The sequence below is a fragment of the Populus trichocarpa genome, chromosome 5 (genome assembly GCF_000002775.5).
Source record: "Populus trichocarpa isolate Nisqually-1 chromosome 5, P.trichocarpa_v4.1, whole genome shotgun sequence".
NCBI lineage: Eukaryota > Viridiplantae > Streptophyta > Magnoliopsida > Malpighiales > Salicaceae > Populus > Populus trichocarpa.
In genome coordinates, this window is record NC_037289.2 from 9681302 (window position 1) to 9697406 (window position 16105).

The following is a 16105-nucleotide window of genomic DNA, read 5'->3' on the forward strand; positions in this document are numbered from 1 at the left end:
AACTCTTCAAGTGAGATCATAAAATAAGATGCTAAGTAATTTTTTTTCCCATCCTACGCCATTAATTATGCATGTAATATTCGATCTCAAAATATGGAGGATCTGATGAGATCAAATCAGGTTATTTTTAGGAGGATTTTGTTTACTTTGTAAAAAGAAAGCAAGAAGGAAAAGAGAATATGGAAATATACTCACTATGGTTTGGCAAGTGTTTAACACTCTATATAGAGCGTGCAAGTTACAAAAATATATATAAGGACAGTGATCAATCAATTTTGGGACCCCTTTAGGAAGTTGCCGTGAAATTTCCTTCCCCGGAAATATCATACATTGCCATTTATCTTTTCTGCTCTGCAATTTCGTTGCAATTTCCCTCTTCTGAAAGCCATTTTGTCAAAATAAATGTGCTGTTTGCTTTCTTCTATCTATATAAACCCTTGCATGCCAGTAGACGTCCTGTAGGTGCTTTGTAAATATATATATATTTTTGCTTTTCACTTCTCTTATGGCAACTGATAGAGTTTCAAAATCATCTAAGTGGTTCTCTAACAAGGGTCTGAGGTTAAGTCTCCATCGTCGTAGATCAAAGTCTAGTTCAACGTTAAGCTCTCCTAACTCCCTCATGTCCCCATATACACCAAAAAAGGGTAGAGCTAGAGAAGATGAGCTAAAAGAAGTTTTTCGTCATTTCGATAGTGATGGTGATGGAAGGATCTCAGCCCTAGAGCTTAGGGCATACTTTAGATCCATAGGGGAGTACATGTCACATGAAGAGGCACAATCAGCGATCAACGATCTTGATGCAGACCAGGACAACATGTTGGACTTCCAAGACTTTTTGAGGCTAATGAAGAGGGAGGCTAATGATTATGATGATGATCTCAAAATGGCCTTTGAGATGTTTGAAATGGAGAAGGGATCGGGGTACATAACACCTAAGGGCTTGCAAAGGATGCTGCATCGACTAGGAGATGCAAAGTCTTATGATGACTGCGTGGCCATGATTCATGTTTTTGATATTGATGGTAATGGAGTCCTTGATTTTCATGAGTTTAATCAAATGATGGCCTGATTTGAAATCTGAATTTGTAAATAATGTCAACAAAAATAAAATAAAATTCAATTACCTAGATCTTCATGAATCTTCTCTCTTTTTCCTTGTAATTTGGGAATCCCTTGTTGGCGTCAGTCAAAAGAAGAGTGGCCTGACAACCTTATAGTTATGCCTGTCGCGCAAAGCAGAACCAATCGTGGAAATAAAGGATAAAGTATGTTTGATTATAACCATTTATTTTTTACCATTTTCTTATCCTATTTATTTTTGGTAAAGGATCATTTTCTTATTCTCAAGCTCTCGTTGATAAATCCATTAGGTCTGGAACTTGAAAAATACAGTGGACATTAATCTTCCTCGATCGATGAACCAAATTAGAGTTCGAAAATGAATTTCCGACTTCATATTTTTCTTATCGTTCCAATTTCGAGTGTATTGTTACTACAAGAAGCAAATTACCAAGCGCAAACCCCAAGAGCTTAAGAGATGCCTACCATGCTGGAAATATCATACACCATAACAGCTGCTACTGCACCGCGATAGTACAAAGGAGCCAAGCTCCATATCTTTCTTGCTCTGCTGCATCCCAAATATCAAACTTCACAGTTGCTTCAGTTCGAGTGTATTCTCAAAGTTGCTTTAGCAATATTATCTTTATCGTATCTTGAATTATAATTTCTTGTATACTGTGTTGCTATTGGTACATAAAAAAAACACATCTTTATTAAATATAAAATATCTCAACTAGTTTTGGGTTTGCTTTTCAGTATGAGTTGAAGTTATTTCAAGATTACTGAACAGAATTATTAGAGGTTTATATAAATATTAATTTTAAAACTTATAAAATTAATTAAAATATATATAAATTAGCTCAAATATCTATATTAATAATAAAAAAAAATAACGGAAGTTAATTTTTACAAGTCAAGGATGGATTACATGCTTTGTCGTACATGTCCTCGGGTTGATTGCTGAATGTGTCCCTCCCGACTTATGTCATCATATGTTTGTTCATCCACAATTCAAGAATATTTGTCAAATTAATTATTACTTTCGTGCAAGTCCAGCTCATCTAGTAGTATTCGATGTTAGCCCTGTCCTTTAAATAAACCGAGTCAGTTGTCAATAGGATCTAGCTACTGATAAAGTGAGTGTTCAGCTTCTTTTCACTTGATTTTCAGTGATGTACTGATAAAGTGAGTTCAGCTTCTTTTGACTTGATTTTAAATGTAACTTGTTTGAATTTTTCTTTGCAATTTCAAAATCTTGTTGAACATCAATTTGATTCTAAAATTTAAATGGTTGGGTGCTGAATTTCGTGGGCTTGTCAAATTATTTCAAAATTAGGTACTATTTATAAAATAATGTGCCCTTGAACTCATGAAAAAATGGTTTTGTAAAAAGGCTGACACTGACGGGTCATGCGAATATATGCTCCATACACGCCATGTTTGATTTCATGATGAAACAATTTTTTCATTCAAGCATGATGTGTTGAAATCTGCATTAAAATCATCTCAGGCTTCTTCATCAACTAATGTATTCTCGAAACCAACCACAAGCTTGTCTGCATCGATATCTCACCGTAAAATGGGTAGTTGATACATGCAACCAAACTTCTTATTGCCTGACGCAGAACTCTCTTATATCAATTGATGTAGAGCTTTTATACGAACTTATATAGATAAAAACAATAAAAAATAATAATAACAAGAATAAGCAACATAAAATTTAGTAAAATAGGTCTCTTCACAAAATCTTAATTCAAATTTCGATCATTTAATTTTTTTTTCAAGTGGTTTACTGAAATACAAGCCAAATAATTATATTTATACTAAAAAAAATTATAACCAAATCCAAAAAAATAATACAATAGTTATAAACAAAATAAAAAAAAAACATATATCAACTAGAAAAACATGGCAACTCCCGAATAGTTAACTATGTGCCTTATTTTGAGGGTTTTATGATTTTTTATTATTATAAAGTTTTAACCTTAAAATAAACCAGACCTCTAGAATCTCTTAGTGAAATTTCAATTTAATTTAATAGTTAGATTAAAAGTTTTGTTTGTTAATATAAGGTTGCGCATTATGAAGAAAAGTATCCTACGTTAGTCTCCTCAAGTAGGAAGAATTTGTCCTCAAGTTTAAAATATTTTTGCTTCGATCTCATGGCTATCTAGTTAAAAAATTTTAATCTTTTACATGCTTAGCCTTTGTGTTAGAAATATTATACCTGCCAACAATATACTCATCCTTCTTAACAACAACTTCAATCTTAGCATTACATTGAAGATCATATACAACAACTCTCACAACAGCCTTCTCAAACTCTGACTCAATCAAAGATTTAGTACTATAATAACCAAACACCTAAGTATCTTTTATATCATCACCAACAAGATATGTGATGGTTTCTCCACTAAGATAACTTTTGGATTCTACTTGAAACTTTTTATCTTAAATATAAAAACAACAACTTTGACCTTATTAATTACATAATTCTCCTCAAGCACATACGAGACACATCCTCTACAATATGATTCATAAAAAAATCACTTTTAGAACCATATTTAATTTGGTTTGCTTCTCGTGAACGATTTCACTTTTAAGATTAAAGTCTATCTCAACTAACGTAGCATAAAAAACTTTTACGCACTCAATGTCATCATAAACAAAGATTTATGCATCAAAATTTTCTATTTTAGCATCATCTTCCTCATTCTCATTGAGTTTTGGTGGATAATTCCAATCCACAGAGGATCTAGAATCATAAAAAAAAATCTAGTTTCAATATCGTAATCATCCTAATAAAAAAGTTACCTAATTTTTTTATACTTCTAAAACATGTTTTCAAAACTAGCCATGGATTTATGATCTCTCCTCACGATCCACTTGCTATCTTTTCTTTATATCCATTAAGAAACGAAATAATTCTTCAAATTGTCTCTTTTAATTTTATCACTATTAATTGATGAGTCAATTCTGAAACATGTATGCAAATTTCTTCTAGCAGTAGTTCCTGAACATCTTTTTCTCAAGAAAGAACTTTATGATCTTATCCTATATGAGCTTGTCCTATTATGTGATCACATGTTTCAATCATAGTTATTCAACAACATATAACAACTAATCACTAAGAATCATTGTGTTCTGATACCAACTAATACAAAGCTATGATATCAACTAGTGTAAAGCTCTAATACCAACTAACATAGATGGAAAAAAACACAAGAAATATAGCAAGAACAAGCAACACAAAATTTAGTAGAATAGGTCTCTACATAAAACCCTAATTTGAATTTTTGTTATTGAATGTTTTCTCTTTAAGTAATATGTTGAAATACAAGCTAAACAACTCCATTTATACTAGGAAAAACATCATAAAAAAGTATAAGAAATAATAATAAAATATCTAAACCAAATAGGAAAAAAATCATCAACTAGGAAAATATGGTAATTCCTAAACAATTATTTTTGGGCCTTATTTGAATAATTTTACAATCTCTTATTATTATGTAATCTAACCCTATAAGAAATTGGGCCTTTAGAATCTCCTAGAAACATTCCAACCCGATTTAATTCTTAGATCAAAAGTTATATTAGTTATCATAAGGTTACATGTTATGGAAAAATCTCCTGCATCAATCAATCTAATGATCAAATTTTTTATTTATTTTTTTTTACCTTTTTTTATGCAAAGATCGCTTAGAAATCTTCTACGATAAAATGACAACTCCAATAGGAAAAACTTAGGGTTAAGCTTTATTTGTTTTATTTCTATGATAATATTTATTTTGTCCACTCATAACACAATACCTTATTAAAACATATATTGCTTTGGGTTAGCATTGGGGAATTAGTGATGTCCCAATGTAGTTTTGACTTAGGTTAAGACTTATGAAACCTCATACTCTCATTAAAAGTCTACGAGATCATGATTAGTAGCTAATATGGTTCCTTAATCTATATGCTTTACGCTCATAGGCCTCGAGTCTGCCTTTTAAGGTTTGTTTGCCTGGGCAGCAAGGGACCCTTATAAAATTAACATGTTAGCCAACTTACCTTGCATGTAATGGCTAGAATCTTGCTTTAGGGTGCCTCCATGTATTATCATATGTAATTAGCCATTTTTGTTTATGTGAATATCCATATTCATACATGATAGTTTTGAGTTATTATAGGGGAGAAAAACCAAATAAAATTTAGTTTTGAAAGCTCAATATCCTTAAAGTCATGAAAGATGAATGAAGAATATTTTTGAAGAAAAACTAGCAAAATGATTCCTGAGGGTAACACTTGATGCTCAGTTGCTTAAAGCTCCTCATCCTTTTTTGGTGATGTTATCATATCAACAAGTTAACATTACCTCCTTTTTGAAACCTATCAAGGAAGAAATTTTGAATGAAAAGCCTTAAGAAGAGTCTAAATCTAAAAAGCTTATAGAAATCGAATAACAATTGAGAGAAATAGATGGCATGGATATATATATGATTATGTGAAGGCTTCTAAAATGTACTTGGTACTAGATATAATCATCCCATAAAAATTAAACGTGCCTAAATTTTCCAAGTATACATACAATAAACGCCCAAAGACCCATCTAAGGATCTATTTTGGCAAGATGGAAAAGGTAATCTAAGGATGAAAAGTTTATTATCCATTTTTTTCATGAAAGTCTGAGTAATGCCACATTTTCTTTGTATATGAGCTTGGATGGGAATAAGATCAATAAATGGAAGGATCTAGCTAACATGTTCACGTACCAATACAAATTCAACATGGAAATGGTACCTGACCAGTCAAGCATACAAGCAATTGAGAAAAAAGCTTAAGAATTAGTGAAGAAATATGCTTAGTATTGGTGAGAAACTGCATCTGAGATTCAACATCCTCTCTTAGAAAAAGATCTAGTCTCTCTTTTCATCAACATCTTTAAGAGCCTATTTTATGAATACTTATTTGGGAAACAAGTCTGCTAGTTTTGTGGATACCATACTCGTAGATAAACAAGTGGAGTAGGCCATTAAGTTAAGAGAATTAATCAACGTAGATTTAATCGAGTTATCTATGTTGATTAAATTTTAAATAAACCAACCTCTTAATCGGTTCAACTTCAAACCTAACCTAGGTCTTAAATTTTTGCTTCAACATGCTAGGCTAACTTTTACAATATTGATTTAGTTACTTAGTAGATTTGTTACTCGTATTCCATCATAGACTAGGCAATGTAAAAAAAGAATGTTAAGGTAACAAATATGAGACCCAAGTCATTAGTTTAATTGGTAATTTAAATAATACAAAAAAATATAAGAGCAATAAATAAACTAATGATGAAAAAAGGTAAAAAGAACCAGACCTAAGTCTAGCCGGATTATCAAATAACCAAATAGTGATGGGTGAAACTGTAAAAAAATATTTAAAAAAAACAAGAAAAAACCTTGTTAAACCAAGTGAACTCAAAAACTTCATAATCATGGGTATAAGATTGAGATAATATTATAATGAAAAAAGCATGAAAACAAGTTTGAATGATAACATTCAAATAAAAAAAATTAAAAAAAAACAAACAAAAAACAAAAGTCAACTTGCGTTAACCTTAAAAACTGGTGATTCTAGTCATGAACCCAAGGCTAACCCTATAGAAGGCAAAATAAAATAAAAAAAACGACAAAGCAAAACTAAAAAAAAAAAAACATCAGCTTAAAAAAAAAACAAGCGAACCTCTCTAAACTCTCAACCTATGAAATCCTGGACCCGGATTTAATCAATAAGTTTAATTCCCAACTAATTTAATTTTAAAGGATAAAATCATTGAAAAAATATTAATAAAAAAAACTTGTGAAAACAAAAAAATATAGCAACAAAAAAATGATGATAAAATTTGATAGGAAAAAACTCAAGAATGATGAAATTGTAAGAAAAAATCAATTTTAAAAGTATACCAAACAAAACAAATAATAATCAAAAGAATGAGGACCAAGTTTAAAAGATTAAAGAATCATAGGGGGTGAAATTGAAAAACATTTGCAATTTGATAGATTATTTATAGATTAAAAAAATAATAGAGGGTGAAATTGAAAAATATTTGTAATTTTATAAATCATTCAAAATTTAAAAAACAGTAATCAAAAGAACATGGACCAAATATGAAAGAGAAATAAATTTCAAGGGCTAGTCTATTTTTTAAAATGGACTAGCACTGAATTTGAGGTGGAGAGAAAAAATAAGAAATTGATGTCGCTGCCAAACCCATAACGTGTTAGGGGCACACATCATCCTATTGCATCGGGGGTATCAAGACCTTCCAAACATCATTTGGACTGGCCAGATAGCCCCGCACATGTCGCCTGAACGGTGCGAGAGTCGTCCCAACGCTGGTGCGTAGCTTTTTTTAATAATATTTAATATATATCAATTACAAAAATACCCAGATTAACCTTTAAATTTATAATAAAACCAATGTAAAATGATTTAAAAATGCCCTTATGAGAGAGTTATGTTGATTTTATCTTTAAGGTCATCAAAATAATTATACTATTTAAAAAAACTAAAAAGACCACAATGCCCCTTAATAATAGGCATTATAACTTTTTAAACAATGATTAAATTAGTAATTTTACTATGTAAAGAAATGAAATGACCAATCTAACTCATATAATTTGCAAAAAATAATTATGTCATAGTAAAAACTTTATCTTATCTCCAATGTTAAGTTAAAAATTTTAATGGCTAACAGCTAATTTTACCATTATAGTATTATAATGAATAGTGTTATGAGTCTTGGTGACCATTAATTTTTTAAGTGAATTAGGTTTTTTTTAATTTAGATTGTCTCCTCTCTTAACAAAGCTACTTCTCAAAAGCTTGAGAAAAGCTTTCATTCGTGTGTTGCTACTTCTATTTAATTAGTCGTAGTCACTATTTTTTTTCTTTTTCTTTTTTTTTTCTTGTTTTATTCTTTTTTAAGATTGGTGTTTATATCACTTAAAAAAAGAAGAAGAAGAAGCAATTAGCATCATTTTTAGCGACGGAATAGTTTTGTTGCTCATTTAGCAACGAATTAACAATGGAATGTGTACGTATAATTTTTTTAATATTAAAAACAGATTTAGCAACGGAAAATCCTTTTTTGGTTGCTCTTCTTTCTTGGTTTTGTACTGGGTGCAATGAATAGTATTGGAGAATTCATTGCTTGTGCCAAAAAAAAAAAAAAAACTGCATTGTTTGTGCCACCCTTTTATATGGTAGATTAGAAATAATCTTGTTGGACTTTATCACGATGATGCTCTTCAAAGGGCTATCAAAGTTTAAGCAACTAACTAGGTAGTGCTCATTTATTCTAAAAAAAGGATAGCATACCTTGCAAATGCTTCGAATCACGAGGAATTATAAACATTACCGTCATGAAAACTTTTCATTGTCATCCAACAGAAGCAAATAATTGTTTACAGATTCAAGCAATCGGAATGTTTTTGCCTTTACCAAACAGATTCTTGTTGATCCTGAATCGAACAGGACGTACGGAGATCGTTAATGCAGACTTCTCTTCTTGTATTCTATCTGCTCACAAGTTTCCCGACGGGCATGTTCAAAATTTTAAGGTGCCTGCCTAGTATCAAAATCATATATATTTGATTAATGTGCATCTTTTCTGCCACTAAATTCACTTTAAAGTAGCAATGATTTTACTCAGAGGACAATGTGGCTACTGGCTTGCTATCGCGGCGAACCTATTCTTTCCTGAAACCTTTTCCAGGTTTGCGTTATTCTAGAATATATACGATGATTATTTCATCCTTAGGATATGGTATATTTGACTGTTAAATTTATGTCTGTCAATAGTGATACTTGCTGCTTATGCGCTGCAGTTTCTAAGTTTATAGTATTTGTCATCGTGCCCGACTGGCTGGTAGATGGATTGCGCAACCGCATTGGTGGTGGTATGTATTTCTGGTCTCCTGCTTGGAATTTTGTTTGTCATAATGAAGATTCAAGAAATTAATTGCAGGACACAGGAACTCTGAATGCGGTTTTCCTTCTTGTTCTACTTTACAATCCTGCATCTATGGTTAGGGATTTGGTGGAAATGACTTCTACCGGATCGAAAAGACATTTCTTTCCAGCTAAAATCACGCACCTTATAAGGCTCATCAATGGGAATGATTTTCTTTACCATTTCCCTTGCTGACTTGAGCTGCATAAATCCCATGCCTTGGATTGTTTACATACATTGATAAATTAATAACCTCAATTAAATAGTTTTTTTTATTTTGTAACCTAAATAATTCATTAAATTTATAAGATAATATATTAAAAAAACACACGTAGATCCCAGTTGATATACAAATTAATAATCTCTTTAATATGACCCCAATATTGCTTCCTTTTTTCTTCATATTGATATCTCTTTTACCTTATCTCTAATTTTTTTGAATGTATTGAGAAGCTCTATGTAGTATTCTGGTATTAATTACAAGAGAAAATTATATAATGCAATGGTTGCTTTTATAATACATCTTTGTACAAGACAGTCATTTTCCATAGCATTTTTAATAACTTGTTCGTCACTTTACAACTCTTAAGAAGCAAGACTTATAATATTATTTATTGTAATAGTATAATTATAAATTTTCCTTTCAAAAACAGAAACATTGAACTAGTAATGGAGGTGAAGTTGTCTTTTCATCATTATGCAATTGTCTTTAATATATTATATGTGATTAGATTTGTTATTTTCTTTTTTTTATTTTCATAGTAAAATTATTACTTTAATCTTAGAATAAATAAATATAATGTTGTTGTTTTTTTATCAAATTTTATCCTCATTTTTTTTTTGTTTTTTGCAAGATTTTCTATAAATATTTTTTCACCGAATTCATTTTTCAAAATTAAATTGATTGAGAATTAATCTTTTTGAATGAACCCGGGTCCAGGATTTCATGCGTTGCAAGTTTTAGAGATTATATCAGGTTTAGGAGGTTTTCTCGGGTTTACTTGGTTTTTTTTAAGCTGGTGTTTTCTTATTTTTTATCTTTTTTTGAGTTTTTATTTTTTATTTTTTACAGATTGCTTTCTATTGGTTTCGCCTCGGGTTCGACTAGGATCACTAGTTTCAAAAGTTAATGCAGGTTCACTTTTGTTTGTTTGTTTTTTAATTTTTTAAAATTGATTTACTTCAATCTTATTTTTCACTACTTTTCTTTCTATGAAATTATCTCATTCTTATACTCATAATTGCGGGTTTCGAGTTCACCTAATTTAATAAGGTTTTTTTATATATATAATTTTATCATATTGTACAATATGGAGCTATTTAATAATTCAAAATAGGCGTAGATTCAATTCTTTTTATTTTTTTTTAAATCATTAATTGAACCAATAAACTTGAATTGTTTTTGCCCTAGCATTTGTTTTTACATCAAACAAAATTTTGCCCAACCCTCAGTGAAAAACGGGCCACAAATCTAGTGGGATGCTACCGTTTTTGGGTCACACTAGAGCAAGAAAGTCCAAACCTCTTTGGTAGTCCTGTACAAAAAGATAATGGGCCTTGAATGGGTAGCATAACACAGTGTTTGATTACTCAAACAACTGATGTTTTCCACAAGTCAACAACCACCCTTGGGACTTCTACTTGGTTCCTGTTATTTATTTATTTTATTTTTTAGTTGGTCTTCCTGCTTTCCTTGATTATTGTTAATTTGTTGGAATCATGTGCAAATTTGTCCACTGACCTGGCTGCTATTATTTGTTCAAAGTTAAACTCAGAGGCTGCTTCTTCTTCTTGAACTCGTTTTTCTTTTGATTTTGTCTTAGTTGGAAGGTGAAGGGATAAACCATGTCAATGGTTATGGAACAGTAACTATGTTTTTGAAGACCACTTCCATGATTTAATACCTCCTCGTTTTCACTTTGTGGAAAGAGATAAGATGGTCAGACAACTTACATGATTTAATACCTCCTCATAAGTAGTTGTTATTAAGAATCTTTCTTCAAAGGAAAAACAACAAGTTCCTCACGCTACTCCTCTGCCGTGCCTGAATACATAGCCCATTCCTATTGTTTCTCCTTGGATCGTTCCCGATTCGACATGAGCTGCCTTTCTGTTGTTTCTTCTTTTGTTCTCTTTATTGTTTGTTGCAGTTCTTTGATTCAAGCTCAGCAACCATATGTAGGGAAAGCTACGACAAATTGTTCCAACACGGAAAATTCTGCTCTTGGGTATTCTTGCAACGCCCTAAACAAGAGCTGCCAAGCTTATCTCATCTTCAGATCCCAGCCTCCTTACAACACTGTTGCCTCCATATCTACCCTTTTGGGATCTGACCCATCTCAGCTCTCTGAAGTAAATTCAGTTTCTGAGACCACATCATTCCCATCAAACCAGTTGGTGATAGTTCCAGTAAACTGCTCATGTTCAGGCGAGTACTCTCAGGCAAACGCATCTTATATTGTTCAACCGAACGATACTCTTTTCTTGATTGCTAATAACACCTATCAAGGCCTCTCAACCTGTCAAGCTCTCCAGAATCAAAAAACTACGCGAACTGACGATATACTTAGCGGTGAAACACTCACTGTTCCTCTTAGATGTGCCTGTCCCACAAAGAACCAGAGTGATTTAGGTATAAGGTATCTCTTAAGTTACTTAGTCACACCGGGAGATGACGTTCCAGCTATTAGTGAACAATTTGGCGCAGCTACTGGGAGAACTCTCGAGGCTAATGGACTCCCTGAGCAAAATCCCACCATTTTTCCCTTCACAACACTCCTAATTCCTTTACAAAGCACGCCAACAAGTTCTCAAACTGTAGTGCCACCACCACCTCCAGCTTCATCTTCACCACCATCACCATCTCCAAACCCTGAAAAAAGCTCAAAGAAAACATGGCTTTATGTTGTGGTTGGGGTTGTTGGAGGAATTGCTCTTACAATAGTCATTGGAACCATTATTTTCTTCATGTTGTCCCGTAAAAGTAAGAAGCAACCCGGTCCAGTTATCGAATCGCAAAGCTTTGAGGCACATGAGAAACCACTCAACAAGAAGTTGGATGAAGAATCTCAGGAGTTTTTCGAGAGTATATCCGCTATAGCTCAATCCATCAAAGTCTACAAGTTTGAAGATCTGAAAGCTGCAACTGATAACTTCAGTCCTAGCTGTTGGATCAAAGGGTCTGTTTATCGTGGCCTAATCAATGGTGACTTTGCTGCCATTAAGAAGATGAATGGAGACGTGTCTAAAGAGATAGAATTGTTGAATAAGATCAACCATTCTAATCTAATTCGCCTCTCCGGTGTTTGTTTCAATGATGGTCATTGGTACCTGGTTTACGAGTATGTTGCTAGTGGACAATTGAGTGATTGGATTTATGATAGAAGCAATGAAGGGAAGTTTTTAAATTGGACAAAAAGAATACAGATTGCTTCCGATGTCGCCACGGGACTTAATTATCTACATAGTTTCACTAACTATCCGCATGTCCACAAGGATATAAAGAGCAGCAACATTCTTCTTGACAGTGATTTAAGGGCTAAAATTGCAAACTTTTCCCTGGCAAGGTCAACAGGTGACCAGGATGATGAATTTGTTTTGACAAGGCACATTGTTGGGACAAAAGGTTACATGGCTCCTGAGTACTTGGAAAATGGAGTTGTCTCCTCAAAGCTTGATGTCTATGCATTTGGGATTCTCACTCTGGAGATAATTACCGGGAAAGAAGTTGCTGCTTTACACAGTGAGGAAAGCAGGAACTTATCAGATGTTTTAAATGGTGCTCTATCTGAGGTAGATGGGCAGGAGGAGAGTTTGAAGCAACTCATTGATCCTTCACTGCATGAGAACTATCCTTCAGGACTTGCTGTTTTAGTGGTCAGATTGATTGATAGTTGCTTAAACAAAAACCCAGGAGATCGCCCGACCATGGATGAAATCGTGCAGTCTCTCTCAAGAATTTTGACTACTTCGCTGGCCTGGGAATTGTCTAGCAATGTATCTGGCTACCATATCTCTAGTTAGAGACCTAAGTGAATTCTTTCATCAATTACTCTTTCGTTTTTTCAACGTTTTGGTCACCATTCATTTCTAGTTTCCATTTGTAAAGATGAGATGTATTACAAAGTAGGAGCCGCAATTATTATATTTTTCAGCGTAGCGACACTTGAAATCATTAGTCTCTAAATTCTATGATCATAGTGGAAACAAGCTAAATATATCTATGTAAAATTTTAAATTTCATCCATGGTTGTCTTAGATTTAAGTCAACCAAGAAGATGGCTACCAGTAATTCCTAGACAGGATGTATTAAGATTGTTGCATAGGAGATCCATCAGATTCACCACCTAACTTGTTATTGAAAGGTTCTTCTGCGTTATGGATAAGAACTAAAATTGGAATCAAATGGCACAGATGCAGTTTCCAATTTCTAGCTGCAACTTCTTGTTATTCCTAGCCCATTCAGGGTAGGATGGAACAGGTAACCAGATGAACTGTTCAAGTCATTTACCTGATAACACTGGTTGTGACATCGATTCTACTCGCTCAATACTGCTAGTATAATATATTCAGGACAACCTTCTGTTATTGATCCTTCCTTCAGTACTTCATTCTTGATATTTTACACCTTATTACCTGAGGACTACCTTAGCAGTCAAAGTTGTTTCCTATCATATAAATCAAAAGTAATTGGAATTGTTTATTGATTCAAGAGAATGCGCTGTATTCTCTAGTTATTCTAATTTCTCTGCAACCTCTTGTCTGCTGCTCATGTCATGAACCTGATAAAATACTACAGAAATTGAAGAAAAAGGCAACGGACTTCGAAGATTTTTCCTCTTTTCAATTATTTGTAATTCAATTGGTCTTAATTTAGTGCCTTACGACCCCATATACCTACCATATAAAAGTTGATATTCTTAGAAATACATTCTGCCAAGCTGATACAGACAACAAAATTATTTAATGTTACTAATGAATCCAGTGAAGCTGAGTTTCAAAGTTCACACTCTCTCATTTCAATTTTTCAAATCTGCAAGTCTTTTGAAAAGTGTCATCCAACATGAATCAGCTTCTTCTGAGTCTCCTATTTTTGTTCTATTTATCTCCAAATCTCCATGCCCAACAAAGTTATTCAGGAAACGCGGTCATGGATTGTGATAATAGCGATGCAACGGGTCCATCTCCAGCTTTTCTCTACACCTGCAACGGCAAGAATCGATCCTGCCAAGCCTTTCTCATCTACAAATCTCAGCCTCCTTATAACACAATCTCTAGTATTTCAAACCTCCTGTCTGCAGACCCACTTGAGCTTGCTCGCATCAACAATTTCTCAAGCTCAGCTGTCTTCCCAACAGATAAAGAGGTAATAGTTCCTGTACTTTGCTCCTGCTCAGGGAAATACTATCAGGCCAACACCTCTTACACAATTCCAAGTAATTATGATACATATTTTACAATTGCCAACTACACTTATGAGGGTTTAGCAACTTGTAGCTCTCTTATTCACGAAAACAATTACAGCGAATTTGGCTTGGATATTGGTATGAAACTGCAGGTGCCACTTAGATGTGCTTGTCCTACAAGCAATCAAACCAAAAATGGCACAAAGTATCTATTAAGTTACTTGGTCAGTTGGGGTGATGAAGTTCGTAATGTCAGTAGGAGATTCTATGCGAGCACAAACAGTGTAACCTATGCAAATGGGTTCACTGAAGATAATCCAACTGTTTTTCCTTTTACCACTATTCTTATTCCACTGTCAAATGAACCTTCAAGCTCTCAAACCATAATTCACTATCCACTACCGCCCAATTCTTCTCCTTCCAATCCATTTCATCGGATCGAGAGACCAGGTAAGGGATCTCAAAGAACAATCACAATTGGAATTTCCTTGCTAGTCATGTCCTTCATTTTATCTATGGTCTTGTTGCTTTACAAAAAGAAAATATATGGAGCTCGGAAGGATGGAAAGGAGAAAAATATATTATCTATGTCAGAAGAATTCCGACATCGCGTTGCTGAGGTAGATCAAGGGTTGAAAATCTACAAATTTGAGGAGCTAAGGGTGGCTACCAAAGATTTCAGCACCGGAAATAGGTTGAGTTGTTCCGTCTATCAAGGGGTACTCGGTGGACAAGTAGTAGCGATAAAAAAGATGAGCAAAGATGTATCTAATGAGGTGATTTTTCTGAGAAAGACTAACCACTTCAATTTAATAAGGCTTTATGCTGCGTGTAAGCATCAGGAGGGTTTCTACCTTATCTATGAGTTTATGGAGAATGGTTCTTTGAGTGATTGGCTCTGCAGAAAGGATTGTCTTGAAGTTCAAAGTTGGAATTATAGGATTCAGATTGCCTTGGATGTTGCTAATGGGCTTCACTATCTTCACAACTTCACTGATCCTATATGTGTGCACAAGCGCATCTGTAGCAGCAATGTTCTACTCAACAGACATTTAAGGGCTAAAATTGCTAACTTCAGCTGTGCACATTCAGCAAAGCAAGAAGAATACATGAATTCTTCAATGAGGTTGGCGTTGGGGGAAAAAGGTTACATGGCTCCTGAGTATATAGAATATGGCTTGGTGGCTCCTGAGATTGATGTATATGCTTTCGGGGTTGTTCTGCTGGAATTAGTAACTGGAAAGGAAGCAGTTTTTATACAGGATGAAGAAGAAATGCAATTATCGGAAGCAATAATTTCAATTATGGAGGAAGGTGATGGAGAAGCTGAACTTGGTGGCCTTATAGATCCTTGTCTGATGGAGAAGTGTAGTATGAAACTTGTCCTGCGACTGGTGAAGTTGAGTCTAGCCTGCTTGGAACAAGAACCAGAACGTAGACCAAGTATGGGTGAAATAGTCTCCTCACTTTTGAAGATTCAAGTTGATGTACAGAAATCAGAACCATATTTGTGGAGGGGGGGCAATTTCTGATGTAAATGTTGACCTATATAGTGTTCAATTGACAGATGCAGTAGCATATATACTTTTACTTTACAGTTCTATTATATTATAGATTGAAAATAAGCCAGAATATAAACTCATTATGA

The 16105-nt window shown here is 33.5% G+C and overlaps 3 protein-coding genes across 3 annotated transcripts; all 3 read left to right on the forward strand.

The window, feature by feature from the left end:
* The first annotated feature begins 387 nt into the window (after nucleotides 1–387).
* On the forward strand, nucleotides 388–1284 carry LOC18109924 (probable calcium-binding protein CML41). The gene has a single exon (XM_024601024.2). The coding sequence runs from the start codon at nucleotides 506–508 to the stop codon at nucleotides 1070–1072; it is 567 nt and encodes a 188-aa protein (XP_024456792.2). The 5' UTR covers nucleotides 388–505; the 3' UTR covers nucleotides 1073–1284.
* Nucleotides 1285–10788: 9504 nt separating this feature from the next.
* LOC18099328 (lysM domain receptor-like kinase 4) lies at nucleotides 10789–13243 on the forward strand. The gene has a single exon (XM_006383197.3). The coding sequence runs from the start codon at nucleotides 11150–11152 to the stop codon at nucleotides 13073–13075; it is 1926 nt and encodes a 641-aa protein (XP_006383259.2). The 5' UTR covers nucleotides 10789–11149; the 3' UTR covers nucleotides 13076–13243.
* A 196-nt stretch (nucleotides 13244–13439) lies between these two features.
* Nucleotides 13440–16056, forward strand: LOC18099329 (lysM domain receptor-like kinase 4). Its single transcript, XM_006383198.3, has one exon. It carries the CDS (start codon nucleotides 14115–14117, stop codon nucleotides 15987–15989), a length of 1875 nt encoding a protein of 624 aa, XP_006383260.1. The 5' UTR covers nucleotides 13440–14114; the 3' UTR covers nucleotides 15990–16056.
* Nucleotides 16057–16105: the final 49 nt, after the last annotated feature.